The sequence below is a fragment of the Gossypium raimondii genome, chromosome 1, assembly GCF_025698545.1.
Source record: "Gossypium raimondii isolate GPD5lz chromosome 1, ASM2569854v1, whole genome shotgun sequence".
Lineage (NCBI taxonomy): Eukaryota > Viridiplantae > Streptophyta > Magnoliopsida > Malvales > Malvaceae > Gossypium > Gossypium raimondii.
In genome coordinates, this window is record NC_068565.1 from 7899518 (window position 1) to 7919660 (window position 20143).

The window sequence follows — 20143 nt, forward strand, 5'->3', positions numbered from 1 at the left end:
AATATAATAATGTGGAAAATACATTTATAGTAAGTTTTAAATAGAGTTGGATATATATGTACATGTTATATAAAAATGTATAAACATGTATAAATTATAAAATATGGAAAACATGTAACTATTATAAAATAGAAATGTATATATGTATGAAAAAACTATGAAAATAAAATAATAAGAAAACTATGTACATAATATGTATATGTATTTAAAACGTTTAAAATGTATACCTATATATTTACATACATATGCGCATATATAGATATAATGATAGTAACATATAATATAATAAATAAAAATATAAACTAATAATGATACAGTAATAGTAATATAAATAAACAGTATTAGTAATAAAAAATTAGAATAATAAATTAAGGATTAGGTTGAAAATAAAAAGAATTTAAGGGGTGAATTAAAAAAACGAGAAAGGGAGCAGATTAAAACACGCGTAACAGGAGGAGGACCGAAAGAGCAATTTATCCAAACCACCCAAAACATTGCACAAAGATGGATTAAAATAAAACAAATTCAATATTTCATAGGAAAAATTGGAAGCAGAAAACAATGATTTTGAAACGATGAGATAAAAATGGAATGATTAAAACGTAAATAACCCATCAATGCTTTAAAACCCTTTTCAATCCCTAATTAAAACCCAATTCCGTTTGCGACATAGTAGCCGCAAGAATTGTTTCATCCTCTCCCCGCTCTTCACGCCAAAATCCCCTTTCAACTTCGATTTGGATGAATCGAAACAAAGATGTCGATGGGCGCCACCATTGGTAAGAATCTTCCTCCTTCTCTTTTCTTTTATTTATTATTTTTTTAAAAACCAAGAGAAAATGAAACAAAAAGCAGTAAAAAAACCGAATAAATAAATCACTTTCGACAATTGTTTTCTTTTTCTTTCGTATTTTCGCATTCTCTCAATACAATCGGTCCCTATTTTACAAAATAAAACGGCTTTATATAGCCCTAAAAAGAAAAATAAATCGAATATAATTGCTATTTTTTTGTTGTTTCTTCTCTTTCAGACTCTTTGAGTTCGTGCTTGTAGGTGTTTGTGGAGCGCACGTGGAGAGTCGGCCCAGGCGTCTTGGCGGTGGAGGCTTTCTTTGAAGCGGGAGGCCGATGCTAGGGTTTCTTAACCCTTCCTTTTCCATTAATTTCGGGCCTGGGTTAGGAATTAGCTATTGGGCCCGTTATTGGATTTGTAACAAAATTGGACTAAAACATTAGCCTTTGTTTCTGTTTGGTTTTTATTTATTTAACGGGCTTGGCAGAAATTGGGCCCTACAGCTGCCCCTCTTTGCTCGTTGTCGTGTAACGGGAACAGAGCAAAGACTACAAGGCCCAATTGTGCCTGGTCTTACTGAGCCTCAACTTCTTCAATGCTTCTCCTCTTCAGGTAGCCTCGTTCCTTCCTACTGCATCTTCAGAGGTACAAGAATTGGTGCTTCTATCTACTCCATTGTAATGTTGGGGAGGTAAGACCTGTATCTTCGATCTACTTCACACTAGTATGGAAAGACATGATCTACTATCTCTGATCTACTTCATGTCAATACATGAAGACAAGATCCATTATCTTCGATCTACTTCACCACCAGTATAGGAAGACAAGATCTGTCATCTTCGATCTACTTCATGTCAATACATGAAGACAAGATCCACTATCTCTGATCTACTTCATGTCAATACATGAAGACAAGATTCATTATCTTCGATCTACTTCATGTCAATACATGTAGACAAGATCCGCTATCTTCGATCTACTTCATGTCAATACATGAAGATAAGATCCATTATCTCTGATCTACTTCATGTCAATACATGAAGACAAGATCCGCTATCTTCGATCTACTTCATGTCAATACATGAAGACAAGATTCATTATCTCTGATCTACTTCATGTCAATACATGAAGACAAGATCCATTATCTTTGATCTACTTCACCACCAGTATGGGAAGACAAGATCCGCTATCTTCGATCTACTTCATGTCAATACATGAAGACAAGATGCATTATCTCTGATCTACTTCATGTCAATGCATGAATACAAGATCCATCATCTTCGATCTACTTCACCACCAGTATGGGAAGACAAGATCCGCTAGCTTTGATTTACTTCATGTCAATATATGAAGACAAGATTCGCTGCTTTTCAACTGCCCACTGTTATTTGGGGCAATAAGGCTTTATGATCTCACCGATCTGTTCTCTGTGGAACATAACCTGTATAATTCATCTTATGAACCTAATTATGCCTAATAGGATGTCATGAACAGAATGAATCAAATGCTCCTAACTAGACATGTATAAATGACATTTGGATGAATGTAGAATGTCATTTTTCGAGAATGATCCCTCCTTATCACTTAGGTTATCACTACTCAAAGTTTATTAAAGTTTTATAGTAAATGTGCTATAGCACCTTTTTACTCGGCTGGCGTCTCCAAAGAAACACTTGACCAGATTGCCCCCACTGTAAACTTTCCAGTTTGATCCACTGGGATGCAAAAATTTGTACCATCTTCCTCCCGTTGCAACCCAAGAGTAAAAAGTTTTGGCCTTTTCTCAATCCTCTGTTATCACAATTCAAGGATATAGGATGTGAAACTCTTTGGTCTCTTACACCATTCCCAAGGTGTCATACCAAATGCTCATGCACAAATGAAGAATTTTCTTCTCCAAGAACAACTTCTTATTATTATTCGGTGATTATTGCTTGCTTGTTCATTAAAGCTTTGTCACCAACACGACATATTGTCATTTTGTTTTAGACAACAAAATTCAAAGGGATAGTCTTAATTTAGACTCTTCCTTATTAGATTTCCAATATTTAATCCTGGTGCGTTCTAAACAATAGTCCTGTTTCAGGTTCCTGTATTATTTAGAAACTTCTAGAGCAATATGCAAAACTTCCTTTGTGAAAGTTTTATTAGCCCATTAATCATTATTCTAATATAACATGCTTGTAAAAAAATAAAATGATGGATAAAATAGAATTGGTTCTTATAGCTCAAAATGAATAAATTGTCAAAGATAATAAAGATGAATAACAAAGAAATTGATTTAGGAATGCATGTCTTGGAAACGAATGAAGTGTTCCAAGAATAACAAAAATGGTATAAGGATTAGGTGCCCCAAATATCATAGCTTAAACTTCTCTGTACAAACTTTTCGATGACCATTCTGAGTTTAACATGTGTTTAGGAGATCTATAGTACTTTGTCGATGCCCCAAGATGTCGCTTACCCTTTCCTATTGTTCAGGTATAGCAAGACCACTGTATGCCCCATTCTGATCAGTATTTGAGCTGCTCCGATAATCTCAGGCCCCATTCTGATCAATATTTGAGCCGCCCTTTTCGGGTTTTCAACTCAAATCTCCTTTGGTCTAAGGCGCCCTTTGCGGGTTTTCACCTTAGCCTCTCTATTTTACTTTTTCATTTTTCATTTTTCCTTTTCACTTTTTCATTTTTCCTTTTCACTTTTTCATTTTTTTTCATTTCATCATTTTTTTAATGACTCAAAGTGCCCTTTGCGGGTTTTTACCTTGGTCATCTCCTTCTTTAAGCAGAGTATTTCCTGACTGAATTTGAGTTTACAGGACTTATCATCCATCTCGCTCACAATCAAAGCTCCTTTGGAAAAAAAACTTCTCTATAACGTAAGGTTCTTCCCAATTTGGCATTCGTTCCCCTCCAAAACATTTTTTATAGAGGGAAGATCTTCAACATTTGGTCATCCTCATGGAATTCTCTGAGATGAACCTTTTTTTATAGGCTCGCATCATTCATTTTTGGTACATCTGACCGTAATGAATAGCTTTTAGCCTTTTTTCTTCTATCAAGTTCAATTAATCACATCGCGATTGGATCTGTTCTGCTTCATCCAACTTGCTTAGCCAATACCCAGAGAGAAAGAATTTCGACTTCAATAGAAAAAGAAACCGTGATAAACTAAAAAGAGAGGCATTGCTCTGGTAGAGTTTTCATTACATCATTCATGATATTAATCTGGAACATACTGTAAATTTTTGATATCGTGCTGTTGTTCAGATTGCAATGATAGTGCTTAACCCGGGCATACCCTGGTATAACCATGCGAAGACATCTTTGAATTCTTGAAGTAACTCAATAATATATTGCTTTGTTTCTTCGATCATGCATATTCCCTCAAGGTCACAGTCTCCATTGTCTCCTCATGAGGTAAATTTGTTTCTCTTATTGCTTTACCACCCTCAACAAGTTAGGAGATAAGTTACAATCTTTGACATCTTCAAAGTCATGAGATCCCTCTAAACACATGTCTCACTCAAAAGGAGATTCTGAGTCTGTAGCAGCATCACTCATGTCATTGATATCCAGGAACCTATTGTAGGTGCTAAAGAATATACAAAAAATGTATGAATTTATAAATAATATGATTATGAATGAAAGAATGGTTTGACAGAAAAAATCCAAAAGAATGAAAGAATCGTAAAATGAAAGAATGTTTGCTCAAAGATGATTGCAATAATGTGTTTAATTAAAACAATAATGTTCAGACATGAGCCTATTTCACAAAGAAGTTCTTATTGCTTCTAGGCTAAAAGCAACAAGTGTGTTCTGAATATTACTCTAACAAACTCTAAATACTATAGGGGTTTCTTTTGCAGTCCAATTATTTAGAACACCTCAAAGGCGAAAATCTAACAATGACCCTTTTCATTGTGTCTGCACATATGGCATCGATGTGAAAATTTCTCACCACTTCTTCATACATTGCATTTACTCCATTATCAATCATGATTGGGTAGCAGACTTTCTGCACTAGATGAGTCATCAAACTTGACAACACCATGTTGATGAGTCTTTCCACTAGTTTCTTGAAGGCAGTGCAATGCTCTATTGAGTGTCCCGTAATTCCTGCATGGTAGTCACATTGTGCATTCGCATCATACCATTCGGGATGCGGAGGTTGTAGAGGCTTCACATGAAAAGGAGAAACTACATGTGCATCAAACAAATTTTGATACAATTCCCTATACGATATTGAGATTGGTGTAAACTGGAACTTCTCAGTCTTTATGTCGGAATCTTGCCTCGATAAATTCTGTTGATTACCAACCACCTTTCTTGGTTGACTCACAGTAATTGATTTAGAGTAACCCGTGTTGTTCACCTCATTTTTTCTTTTCTTTGAGACTGACCTCTTGTTACTCTCCTCTACATCAATTTTTCCGTTCCTTATAGCATTTTCAATCATTTCACCATTCATAACTATGTCAGAAAAGCTCTTTGTGGCACTTCCTAACATATGCGTAATGAATGGGGCTTTCAGCGTATTGATAGAGAGTATTGTTGTTTCTCTTTCCAATAGCGGCGGCTGAACTTGAATGGCAACTTCCCTCCATCTTTGTGCATATTGCCTAAAGCTCTCGTTCGGCTTTTTTCCATATTTTGAAGGGTGATTCTGTCAGGTACCATGTCTGTTACATGACTGTACTATTTCATGAACGCTTGTGCTAAATCCCTCCATGAACCGATCATGGTACGGCTCAATTGATTGTATCATTTAGATGCTGCCCCTGTGAGGCTATATTGGAAACAATGTATCAATAGCTAGTCATTGTTAACATATCCAGCCATTCGTCTGCAGAATATGGTGATATGTGCTTCTGGGCAACTTGTCCCATTGTACTTTTCGAATTCCGGCATCTTAAACTTATGAGGGAGTACCAAATCCGAGACTCAACTCAGCTCTTTAGCGTTAATCCCACGATAGCTTTCAGTGACCTCCATCGCCTTGAACTTCTCCTCAAGCCACTTGCACCTTTCTTCTAACTGTTTCGGTAACTCTTCCTTTATTCTTTCCTTCTCAGCCACTTCATCAAAGTCAGGAATGGCAGAGTTAACAAGGTTGTTTCTGGGGTTAGAACCCGATCCAGCCTGGAAGTTTGAAGCACCGACCTGGAACTACTGAGGCCTGATTGTGACAGTAGATTTGTGCGGATATTCAGCTTGAGTTCGCACATGTGGAGGAGTAAAGCCTGGAGGATAGAGTGATTCATCCTCGATACACTCTTTGATATCAGCCATGGGACCCTTTCCCTTATCATCCCCTCCAGTCAACAGTTGGGTCAACTTTGCCATCATATTGTTTTGGGATTCCTGCATCTTCTCTGACATATCCCGTTGCATCTTGTCTAACCGCTCCTGCACATGTAACTGGAGTTGGTCTTGCATTTCTTTCTGGTACTGTTCGAGCTTTTCCAATCACTGATCCATGTCTTTAATCTTTGCTCGAGTGCCGTAACGGTGTTTGGTTGGTTGGTTTCCAGGTTAACTGAGTAGTGATTTTAATTAATTAGGATCATTTAACGGTGTCTAATACATATGATGTAATGGAATGCAAATGCATGAAATGAATGCAAAAAAAAAGACGTTGATTCTGGTTCAATTCTTTACTAGAAAACTTCTCTAGACAGTAAATCTCTTTACACAAAGCGGATATATATATACGGCTTCGCCCTCGTACTCCAAGCAAAGATATCGACCATTCAGGTATTAAGATGCATCTTGAGAATTTGAGCTCATTTTTGTTTGATCTAGGTTGTAACTCCTTGCTTACTCACGTTCATTAGCTTCTTTAAGAGGTTGGGACATTTGGTGACTTTTGAATAACCTTTGACAATTTGAATCCTCAGGTCACGCAGCAAAGTCGTATACTCCTCTTGTTAGGCTTTTCGTGTCATGCTTTCTTAGACTATACTCGGACAACCATATTATCTTCCGCCTTATCAAGAAATCTGTTTTCTATGGCAAACTCTCTATTTAACAACCAAACATGAATCAACATCTCTTTTCTATGATGAAATGTCATGCAGTCAAAAATGTCATGCAGCCAAAACAAAACACACAAGTTAGTATCATGCATAAAATCATAATTCAACGTACACAAGAAATAATAAAAGAACCTATTCAGGACTCCTCTAGGGTTTGGTATAGCTCTACCTAGGGCAAGTTCCTAAGGTTTACTATATGAGGGTTAGTTTCTAGAGCATGGGTACCTGAACCAATAGATTCCTCGATCCTTACCCATTATAGGCTCATATGGATCGAGTTCAGTTCAAGGGAATACATTTCCCTATGGCTGCACGGAGATGAAAATCTCATGAAGACATATGTACGGATGTATCCCGGAAGCGGTCCACTACCCTGCACGGAGGTGAAAACCTCACGAAGGACTAGTTTTTCGCTCCCACTTAGAGGGGTAAAACTGACCATGCAATGCAAAATGCAAATACAGATCAACCGACTTGGTCCAATCATGCAAACATATCATGATGAAAATGAATGCACAGTGAAATCATGATTTGAAAACAAAGATTGGATTTTTCAATCACAAGACAAAAATTAATCAATTTTATGCCTCAACTCTCTAACAGCCCCCAGCGGAGTTGCCAAGCTGTCGAAACCGTTTTTTGAAAACAAAAATTTAGTTGTCGACTTTTAAAAAATAAAAATTGGAGTCGCCACCGATCTTTGATTGAGGTGTGATCGGCTCACCTTAAAAATAATTCCGGTCTACGAAATTTGAGAAAATAGGTTCGGGAGTCAGTTACGCACAAGGAAGGGTTAGCACCCTCGCAACGCCCAAAAATCGGTACCGAATTTGATTGTTTAATGTCTTGGTGTCGAAAATTTGAAAAGATTTTAAAAGAAAACTTTTAACTCGTGAATGAATCAAAATAAAACATTCTTATTTCAAAGAAATAAAGCATCACACCCAGTGAGTTAGGGCACAATATTTTTAAATCTTCAAAATACCAAATATTGCCTTTTGTTTTTGAAATCCTTATTTCGAGATAATAAAATGTCATGACCAGTAAGTTAGGACCCAACATTTTTGAATTCCCGAGAATAAGCTTTTATTTGAAATTTGTGGATTTATTGCAAAACAAATACTTGGCTTTCTAAATCCATCGAAAAATAATCGTAATCCAGTAAGTTAGGACACAATCTTTCTCGAGAATCATGAATACCAAATATTTTGAAAATTTGTAAAATATGACGATTTTAATGCTTTCACGCAACCAGAATATATATTTTCTAAAAGGCATGTTAAAAAGTTGATGTATAACATGAAACAAATACTTGATTTAAAATATATATGTATATATATTTACAAAGTATGAATATATATAGACATGATATATAGGTGAATTTTGCAAATATAGGTATGGCTATGAAATACCAAAGATGCATACATATTTGAAAACGTTTATGCATATATATGTACACAAAAGTCATGAAAATAACAATAATAAAATACATATGAAATATATTTATGCATTTACAAAAAATGTATAACATAGTATATTGGTAAATATAATAATGTGGAAAATACATTTATAGTAAGTTTTAAATAGAGTTGGATATATATGTACATATTATATAAAAAATGTATAAACATGTATAAATTATAAAACATGGAAAACGTGTAACTATTATAAAATATAAATGTATATATGTATGAAAAAACTATGAAAATAAAATAATAAAAAACTATGTACATAATATGTATATGTATTTAAAACGTTTAAAATGTATACCTATATATTTACATACATATGCGCATATATAGATATAATGATAGTAACATATAATATAATAAATAAAAATATAAACTAATAATGATACAGTAATAATAATATAAATAAACAGTATTAGTAATAAAAAATTAGAATAATAAATTAAGGATTAGGTTGAAAATAAAAAGAATTTAAGGGGTGAATTAAAAAAACGAGAAAGGGAGCAGATTAAAACACGCGTAACAAGAGGAGGACCGAAAGAGCAATTTATCCAAACCACCCAAAACATTGCACAGCAGTGGATTAAAATAAAACAAATTCAATATTTCATAGGAAAAATTGGAAACAGAAAACAATGATTTTGAAACGATGAGATAAAAATGGAATGATTAAAAACGTAAATAACCCATCAATGCTTTAAAACCCTTTTCAATCCCTAATTAAAACCCAATTCCGTTTGCAGCATAGTAGCCGCAAGAATTGTTTCATCCTCTCCCCTGCTCTTCACGCCAAAATCCCCCTTTCAACTTCGATTTGGATGAAGCGAAACAAAGATGTCGATGGCGCGCCACCGTTGGTAAGAATCTTCCCTCCTTCTCTTTTCTTTTATTTATTATTTTATTTTTAAAACCAGTAGAAAAATGAAACAAAAAGCAGTAAAAAAACCGAATAAATAGATCACCTTCGACAATTGTTTTCTTTTTCTTTCGTATTTTCGTACTCTTTCAATACAATCGGTCCCTATTTTACAAAATAAAACGGCTTTATATAGCCCGAAAAAGAAAAATAAATCGAATATAATTGCTATTTTTTGCTGTTTCTTCTCTTTCGGATTCTTTGAGTTCGTGCTTGCAGGTGTTTGTGGAGCGCACGTGGAGGAGTCGGCCCCGAGACGTGCGGCGGCTGGAGGCTTTGCTGGAAGCGGGGAGGCTGATGCTAGGGTTTCCTAACCCTTCCTTTTCCATTAATTTCGGGCCTGGGTTAGGAATTAGCTATTGGCTCGTTATTGGATTTGTAACAAAATTGGACTGAAACATTAGCCTTTGTTTCTGTTTGGTTTTTATTTATTTAACGGGCCGGGCAGAAATTGGGCCCTACAAGATAAGAAGGTTAATTTTGTGGCATATGATCTAGCTAGAGAAACTAGAGCAAGAAACAATTAAATGGTGTAGAGAGATCCTAAGAAACAGTCCAACAGCAATCAGAGTGTTAAAAGCAGCTCTTAATGCTGTTGATGATGGCCATGCTGGACTTCAAGTACCAAATCGAATCATAAGCAACCCATTTTTAAAAAAAAAACTGTTCAATCTGAAAATTCACTTGTTTCATTTCCTCTACATTTTTTCAAGAAGTTGGTGGAAATGCGACACTCATATTTTATATAACTGAAGAAGGGAACGAGGGGAAATCAGCATATGTGGAGCGTAGACGCCCAGATTTCTCAAAATTTTCAAGGCGACCGTAAGGTTGAGGATTGGGTGGATTCAAATGGTTTCTACTTTGCAGTGTTCCACCTTACTTTTATTCATTTCCAAAGGATGCTTGCTCTTTTATTTAATACACCCTGTTTTGTTACATGTAAAACAATCTCATCAGTTGGTTTCTAATTAATCAATTTTGCTTCTGAAAAAGCTCTCGGTTTGTATTTTGTTCCACTATTGATGTAAATTTTATTGTATTAAATATAAAATTTATTATATTTAGGATTTCCGAAAAATATTTTCAGGAAACCTCCCAAACAACAGAAAATATTTTACACAGATTCATCCAAACACCAGAAAAGTAAATCATTTTTCGGAAAACATTTTACTTGCAAACAAACGGAGCCTTAGTTCAGGTTGATGGATAATTAAAAGTCCACTTATGTTCGCGTTTTGAGTGGAAATAAGAAAAATCATTCCATTGGATTGAGGTAGAATGTCTCAACTTTATATTTTGGGCAAACTAATTAGTGGTCATCTAACTTTTAGAATATTTTTATTTTGGTCACTTCAAAAAGAATTTTTATAGTTTCATCATCATCGTTAGAGAAATTTACCGTTTTAGTCACTCAAACGTTAAATCTCTAATAGCAGCTAATTATACATGCTTCATCATCGTTGGTTTGCTAATAATGATCTTCTTTGAGACCGTTGCAACTTTGAACTTTGATTTTTGGAGAGAAGAGATGAAAGGCTTCCCACCAAGCGAGCTATAAATTCGTCCACAAAAATTTCAAGTCATAAATTGACTTGAAAATTTAGAGTCAAATTGTATTGATAACTTGAAAAGAAGATGCAATCTCTAGATTTCTTGATTACAAAGAAAACTGATTTGATTCTTCTCTTTGATGGAGCTTCAACCCAAAGGTAATCTTAACTTGATCTTTGAATGATGCAATTTGCTTCAAAGGTCATCGATACTTGATCTTAAAGCTGAGTTTGGTAATATGTTTGTTTGAGAATTTGATTTGATTTAATTCAAGGGTCGCCGAGACTTGATATTGAATCAATGATTCCGCTTCAAGGGTTGTCGAGACTTGAATCTTGAAAACAGGTTTGAAGAGAGTTTGAATCCAATATTTAGACTTGATCTTATATGGTTGATCCCGCTTCAACTATCATGGTGACTTGCTCTTAAAACAAGTTTTGACATCTTTTTTTTTTCTCAGTTGAACAATATCAAAAGGTGATTTTCTTCATAAATAAAATTTGACTTCTTTTCCTCAATTAAACTAGATTGGAAGGTGGCTTTCTTCAACTCTTTTATTTATTATTTATCTCATACTAGTTTAATTAATTAGAGATAAAATAATCATTTATTATTATCACTTAATTATTTTTAAGTCTTGATAATATACATTTTATTATTTATCTCTTAATTAATTTAAATTAATTATAAAAAATTGTATGATACAAATATGATATTATCATTTACATCTATAATAATTTTAACTTAATAGGTAACACTTTGTAATCGATTCAGAAAATTCTTCATCTATAAGGATCAATAGACGATAATGTCTAGTTAGGTAATACTATTAGTAGAAATTGTGTGATGTCCTTGAGTTATATTTATAATCTTTATTCAATTCTTAAATAGAAGGATAAATGTATTTCAGTTAATTTTAATTCATGTGACGATATTGATTCCAAAGATGTCAAAATTAATCAATTAAATGAAAATAGGAGTATATAATAATTTAAGAAAAGACTCTTAGAAGACTTGTAAATGTAAAACCAGAAAAAGGTTATGAAATGTTATTATTATAACAAAGCATGGTGTGAAAGAAGAATTGCAGGCGTTTAAAACCCACAAATTGTTGATCATAATCGTAAATGAGACTTGTTTTCTGTTTATATGATATTACGTTTCCCATCATTTCTTTTATTTCTTAAAAATTTCATACATGAATAAGAATTACAAACAATTGAGAGCCACAAAACACTGTGGAAATAAATCAACCCACCTTACTAAAACAAAATCTCAATCCTCGACTCTCTTTAAAATTTTTAAAATTTTAAATTTGTAAAAGTAAAATTACACTTTGATCTCCCTAAAAATGATAATTTTTTCTATTTAGTCCTTTAAAAATTACATTTTTACTATCGTAAATATTACAATTTATTTTTGGCCCCCCTAAAAAAACTTTTTGACTTCAACCCTGGTGGTAAACGTTTAAGTCGAGGTCAAGACATTATTATATTATTCAGTTAAACTACTTAGTTGGTAACTCAATTTTTGATCACCCAAAATGAAATCATTGCAATTTGGTCACCCAATTTTAAGGGGCTTTTGTTGATCACACAAATATATGTATCGTTCCAAGTAGTATAAAATATTAATCCCCTAGAGAGCTATTACTAATCAAAACACCAATCTCCAAGTATTACTCTAGAAACTATCCAAATTAATTGATAATAATTTTTTTAACTAATTTAAAAGTAAATAAAAATAAGCAACGCAAACTAAATCAAATAAACAAAATGGCAAAACCCAAAAATTTCATCGAATGCGTTAGCAAATTGATCTATCTCCATCCAGTTTATCCTAATAAGTTTATTATTAACTTGGGAAACTAAAATTCACTTAATTCTCTTCCGAGCAATTAAAGAACTAATTTAATTTAACCATTGAGCTATATTCCTATGCCAATAATGTAGACTAAATTAATTAAGAACTACCCCAATTATGGCTACCCAAGGTAATCATGTATATTCCTATCCTAATTATCAATCACGGATTGGCCCATCTAATTAAGACCAAGAGTTATTCATTCTAGACCTAAAATAAAAAGTCCTCTTTCGCTTTCTTGAGGTTTTGTCAAACTAATAGTTGGCCGGACTATTATCAAAAAAGAACGATAATAAATAAATAATCTAGACTCTATTAATAATAAATAGAGATGGAAGAATGAAATCCATTGTAACCTTAGAAAATAGATTTTGTTCATGGAGAATTTGGGAAACATCTTAAAATTAAAACAATAACTAGACGTAATAAAATGAAACAAAAAGGAAAAAAGAAGGAGAAACTCTGTGTTTTCATTGGAATCCGTTAATTCTTGATGCAAGAAAGCTTAGGCGGCTCCTCTTTTTCTTCTTCTCCCCTCCTTTTTGGTTTCGTTTTTTTCCCTTTTATAATCATAAAAGGCGTAACTTTTTTTAAAAAAAATCAGGTATATGCACTTGGAGTGAAAAGTCATATGTTTGCTTTCTCTGGGCGAAGATATTTTTCGTTGAAACGGAGATTCGCCTGTCTATGTTTGTTGGGTTGAAGACATTTTCTGTTAGAACAGAAATCTGCTTATTTCATGCTATTCTTTTCCATACTTTGTCGGACCTACATTGGATAAGATCGCATCGAAAATTAGTCTGAATTAACATTATAAATATATAGTTAACTTAAAACATCAACGAAATAAAATTCCTAAAATCTATCAAAATTAAATTATAAAATAAAATACAGTCCTACTAAAATAAGGAACAAATAACCCTAAGATATTAGAGTTATTTGCTTTCATTTTAGTCATTCAAGTGTTAAATCTCTAACGACAGTTAACTATTCACATCATATCATGTTTACATTTTCATTTTGGTCACTCGACCTTTAGGTCCTTTTCGTTTTGATCACCTAGAAAATATCTTTTTTAAATATCGTTTGGGGTAAAAAAAATCAAGGATTAAAGTGAAAAGGTGGTAGATCTAAAATAATACACAAAAGCTATGAATTTGTACTTGTTTATCTCATTACCAAAAATTTTGATTTTTTAATATTGAAAATTTAAATTTTAAAACATCAAGATAAATTGAATAAATTGTTGAGAATTTTTATCCATTAATAATATCAATGATTTGATGCTATAATATTAAATTTAATTAATTTAATATCCTTTTAAAATTTAAAATTAACGAAAACAACTCAAATAACTCATATTTAATAATTTTCTATGAAACTTAAATTTCTTTTGATTATATAATCTCGAATCTTCTATGCTAAGCTAAAATAAAAGGAAAATATCATTGCAATTAATTAAATTAATCAATTGTTCTTTGTTTGCGTAAATAAGTGATGAAAAAATTATGAGTTTTGTTTTGCATGGAAGATGAAACTAATTAATTTAATTAATTGTAAGGATTTTTCTTTACTTGTAGCTTAGCAAGGAAGATTCGTGATTATATAGTAAAAAATTGGGCTTCATAGACAACAATTAAAGATAATAATTTTATTGATAATTTTTTAAAAAATTGCAAAACATCAAAATAAATTATTGAAAAATTTTTATCCATTGATAATGTCAATCGATTTGTTACTATAATTTTGAATCTTAATATTTAATAATGTATATTTCAAAACTCAAATTTAGAATTTGGCAATATTTTTGTATTATTTTAGGTTTTAACGTTTTTCACTTTAATCCTTGATTTTTTACCCAAAATCAATATTTAAAAAGATATTTTTAGGGTGGCGAAGATGAAAGCAATCTAAAATTGAATGACTAGAATGAAAATAATGTATATAATTAATAACCATTAAAAATTTAAGGTTTTGTAAAGATTTCATTTTGTAACAACAAAATGAGTGAAAAGATAGTTTTCTAAGTTGAATGTTTTATCTGATGATAAAACGGTAAATATAGAAATGCTAATCTCGTACAATGTTTTCTTATGCAACCGCATTTGTATTCTTTACAGCAGGTTTTTGCTTTTAATTAAGTACAAACTTTTACTTTTATTCTTAAAAAAATACATCTTATTTATATTAAATGAATTTTTATAAAAATATGTTAGCTAAATTCCACGATCGGCAGCGTGGGGAGCTGCATGATGCATACCTGGAATTTAGAGATTTCATCTTATTAGATACAATGATAATCAAATTTAAATTTCGAGATTAATTTCAGTGTAAGTCAAACTATATGGAAAGAGATTTTACTAAAATCTCTAATCCCTTCAGTACGTTAATTGTTTATGCATGTCACAGAATTTTCATTTTTAACTTAATTTCGAAAATATTAATTGAACTTAACATTAAAAATGATTGTATAAAACAGTAATGTCACATCATCTGTTATTTTTTTAATAATTTAATGTCACATTAATATTTTATTCTGAATTTTAACATCTTCATCTTAAAAAAATTATATAAAATCTTAAAATTCAGGACTAAAAAGAATACAATTCTTTCTCTTCCATCCAATTCTTTACTTTAATTAATTAAAACATTAAAAATCCAACTAATACATGTCTTCCATCCAATTCTTACAACGTTTGACTGAAAATGATCTGGCCAGCTAGGAGTGCCAGATGTGTCAAATCATTTGGGTGGGTCATCTGCTAATAGGTCCCTCCGCTGTAACGCAATCATTTTTGCCCCTCAATAAATCCAAAACAACTTTCTCCATTTGAGCTACTTTGGCAGAAAAGGTAATTAAAGAATTTATTTTGTCCTATTTTCTCAGAAAATTCTCTTCTTTAAATATTTTCTTCCGACAGTAATTCCAAATAAAGCTAAGTTCTAATCTTCAAAGCCTATAGACATAAAGGAATTTTAAAAAAAAAAAATCAAGAGTCTAAACTGCGGAAGGTGAAATGGTATATATGCCCCTCAGTTACTACTATTACAACATCGGCATTTGAGTGGGGGGTACTTGGAGAGTTTCATATCTTTTTAACTGCAACATGCAACCGTTGCTTACCTATATTAACTAAAGGTGGATTTGAATGGGCGATTGGGTGCAGTGCGATACGTTTAACTTACTTTTTGTCTCACGCTACAGTATCTAATCTCACCGCCACTACTATTTTTACACTAACCGCAGGTAAACGCACCGCCCATCAAAACACACCTTAAACGTAGAAGATTGAGTACCCTCCCATGGGTTAATTAACCCTAGTTTATGATCATCATTGCGATTAGGGTTAGGGTTTTGATAAAAGAATAATAATTTTGCTTGCCTTAGAGCAACATCCAAATCTAAACAAGAAAGATTGGGATTGATTGATCTTTTGTCCACACAACAATTTGGTAGGGTATCCAATTTCTTGTCTCAGTTATTTCATTTTTTTTCCCATTTTGCTTGTGAGAAAAGAAAAGAAAATTCAATTCCTAAATAGTATGACATTTTAGTTTATTTTATTGCTAATTTTTTTTCTGAGATGTAATAATTAGGGGAAGTGTCAGACAAAATTATTTTGCATCTTATCTTAGAATGATTAGAAGTATGATATTGGGAACTTGTAATATGATCCAATATATTATTGTGTAGATTAGAAACAAAACAACAGCGTAATTACTAATATGATAATGTTCAAATTAATAGACTTTTAATTCATTTTCAATTTTGTTTATCCTACGCTACGTTTTAGTCACTTATATTTAAAATGTTACGTTTTAGTCACTTACATTATCGCATTGTAACATTTTAGTCACTGAGCCATTATTACCGTTAACGGTGTAATGATAAGGTGACGTGACACGTTAAATCATCATTCAAACAAAAAATTTATGTTAATTTATACAATCAGTCCCCATATTTTTTCGTTTTAAGCAATTTAATTTTTTTTCCTTTAATATTCTTTTAATTTTCCTTTTTTTCTTTTCTTTTTCATTCTCTTTTGTTTCTCCCTCTGTTTTCCTCCCTTCTCTATTTCTTTTAATGTAATTTTTCTATGTTAACCATTTGTTAAAACTAGCCACTATAATTTTTAATTTTTTGAACAATTTGATTTTTTTCGAGTGAGGCAAGCTTGTGGACTAGTTTTAACAAATGGAAAACATAGAAAAACTACGTCAAGAGAAATGGAGAAGAGAGGAAAGCAGAAGGAGAAGAAGAAAAAGATAATGCCAAAGAAAAAAAGAAAAAAGGAAAGTTAAAAGAACATAAAAGAAAAAAAATTAAATTGCTCAAAACAAAAGACCAATTGTAGAATTTAACCTAGAATTTTAGTTTGAAATGATGATTTATAGTGCCATGTCAGCTTAACGGTAATTAACAGCTCAGTGACTAAAATGTTACAACACGGTAACGTAACATTTCAAACATAAGTGACTAAAATGTAACTTGAGGCAAACAAAAGTGGCCATTTTAATAATTTATCCTTAATTTTTATAAAAGCATTTTCAATTAATCATATACTATTGCCCTATTCAAGTGAATGAAAAGTAAAAAAAGTAAATAATTTGATAATATATATTTTTCTCCAAATAGTATGTATAAAATCTGAACCAAATACATACCATTTTTTTCATAAAAGAGATTTGGTTGATTTATTTGTTTAATTTAATTGAAGCTTACCAATAAAAGTATCATGGAGATCCTTATATTAAAAGTTGGATTGCATTTTGTTTCCTTTATTAAAAATGAGCAAATTAGTCCCTATAAGTTAGATCCAAAAGCAAATTAAAATTTTATTCATTTCAAATGTTAAAACTACTCACTTGTATGACAAAAAAAGTACATGTAACATGTAATTATCGATTATTTTATCAATCATCCCAATTTTAATAATACAAATTAATAAAATTTTTAACATGAAATACTAGTTTAATTTTTAATCTAACGTATAATAACTAATTTATCTATTTTTAATAAAGGAAACAAAATTAATTAAAGCGGAAATCAAATTGACATCACCACCTTTAAAATAAATAAATTGGCCCCATTCACCAACAAAGGACAAAAGAGTCATTCCAATTTTCCTAACCATTTATTAAAGTCCTTTTCCTTTCCTTTTCTTTTCTTTTTTTTTTATTATTTATTTTCGTATCTCCTTTTCCCAATCTTTCTATGCATTCATGGCTATTCTGAGAAACAAAAAGAGCAGCAGCGTCTATACCTTCGTATTTTCATTATTTCCCTTACTCTTCTGTATTTCTCATTCCACTTCCATCCATGATGTTCTAGTTTCAAGGGGATTACCAGCAGGGCTACTCCCAATGGAAGTGAAATCGTATACACTAGCAGAAGATGGAAGCCTAGAAGTATTGTTGGATGGACCATGCTTGACCAAGTATGAAAACAGGGTGTTGTTTGACAGCGTAGTGAGGGCTAACCTTACCTATGGCAGCCTCATTGGGGTGGTTGGGCTAACCCAAGAAGAACTATTCCTTTGGTTACCTGTAAAAGATATCATAGTAGATGACCCTAAATCTGGTCTCATCTTGTTTGACATTGGTGTTGCTCATAAACAACTCTCCTTATCTCTCTTTGAAGAACCTCCTCACTGTAAACCTCAAGGTAAACCATTCTCTTTCCTAATTTTCTCATCTTCCGAAACTGAAAATCTTTTCATTAAAGAAAGTAGGGTCATAGCTTCAATAGTAGGATTTTTTATTATAAATTATAACTTCATTTTGTTGGTGCGTTTAATGTTTAGATAAATTCTGATTTTGTGGTTAGTTAGGTAGGGTTATTATATTCTTAGTAAATAAAAATGTTTTTTTCTTTTGATTGTATCGATAAAAATGAGGTGATATTGATTTAAATTCAAACAGTTAGATATAATCATAATTTAAAAAAAAGATTTTAGATTTTAATTTAATTATGTTTAGAATTATTTATAATCTCTTTTCACTTGTAAATAAAAACACAAAGCGTTTTAACATGCTTAAACCTACATTTTGTGTCTATGCCCGGTGAAAACTCAATCCGCATTACTTACTAACAAAAGAAAAATGAAATTAAAAATCCGTTGAAAAAATTGAATTTAAAATTTTGTTTGTTGGTTATAGTTCAACTAATAATGTGAAGGTTTTGGCAGGGATGTTGAAGAATCAAGGGAGAAAGGAGAAAGGATTGGAGGCTGTGAGATAGAAAAAAAATTCCAAGCACATAATTAATTAGGTTTTTCTTTTAATTAGAGGTATAATACAAACAATTTTAGTTTCTGTTTAAGAGTTGTAAAGAAGTGTTACTTTCAATCTGGCTTCCATTTTCTTTTGTTTTAAATTTATATTATTTTATTAGTGTAATAGTAAGATATATTACACTTTATAACAAAAATACTGTTTAAATATTAGAAAATCGATATATCAATTTTTTATAAATTCGTAGTCTACTTTCAAAATGGAAGATGTATTTGATCTTCTAAATATTCGAAGATTCAGATGGTCTGAAATATATATTAATTTGGTATCAAAGTTAAATAAAACATTTTTTTCTGAGTAGTTTAATCAAATTTTAAACCAAAGAAAAAGAAAAATGAAAAAGCCCACCTTCCCCTTCACCACCAAATTTGCTACGCGGGAAAAGTGGGTTTACCATTAAACGAACCCACAAGCAGCTACGTGTAAGGGCGCATGAACCATTTTTGCACCCTTCTATTTATTTGTTTGTTGTTTGATTTTGTTTTTGGCATTATTATCATCAGTCTTTGCATTCCTCTTGGACTTTTCCCTGTTCTTTTTCTTTTTTTTTTCATTTCTTAATTCTAGCTAAAACTATTTGATACAAATTTGTAGAGATTTTTAGATTTCACAAGTGAGTTGAGAGTGTGATTTAGTGTATAGTAAAAATATAAAAAATTTATTACATAAATAAATAAATGTGACACTTGTCATATCCTTTGTCAAAACCTTTTTTTTTTTTGTAAAAGGGGCCGATTTAAAAACGAAAATGGAGTCACCACAAATCCTTTTTATTTAGGTGTGATCGGATCATCTCATAATTTAATCATTTTAATAAAAGTTTAAATTTACTAAAACGATAATTTTTTTTGGTCTACAAAATCTAGAAAACGGGTTCGGGAGTCGGTTACACACGAGGAAGGATTAGCACCCTCGATATGCCCAAAATTGTTACCTAGTTAATTACTTAATGTCTTAATGTCAAAACTTGAAATTTTGAAAAGATTTTAAAATACGATCCTTTTTTATTAATGTTAATTTTAAAACTGCTTGAATAAATCTAAAAGAATGTTAAAGACCCTCTCGTCTCGAGTTAACGAAATGTCACATCCCGTAAGTTAGGACACGACACTTGGAACCCTTGAGAATAAGCTTGCCTTTAATTTGAAATTTCATGTATTTTGAAAATTTAAAGGATATTTTACTATTTAGGTTTAACAAGAAAATTGAAACCCCGT

General features: G+C 31.7%; 1 protein-coding gene and 1 long non-coding RNA gene across 2 annotated transcripts; both read left to right on the forward strand.

Moving 5' to 3' along the window:
- Positions 1-8840: 8840 nt before the first annotated feature.
- On the forward strand, positions 8841-9703 carry LOC128041306 (uncharacterized). The gene is made up of 2 exons (XR_008196085.1): positions 8841-9156; positions 9435-9703. It is a non-coding gene; the product is annotated as an uncharacterized LOC128041306 (long non-coding RNA).
- Positions 9704-17836: 8133 nt separating this feature from the next.
- Positions 17837-19073, forward strand: LOC105779984 (hypothetical protein). The gene is made up of 2 exons (XM_012604034.2): positions 17837-18297; positions 18821-19073. Exons 1-2 carry the CDS (start codon positions 17856-17858, stop codon positions 18871-18873), a joined length of 495 nt encoding a protein of 164 aa, XP_012459488.1. The 5' UTR covers positions 17837-17855; the 3' UTR covers positions 18874-19073.
- Positions 19074-20143: the final 1070 nt, after the last annotated feature.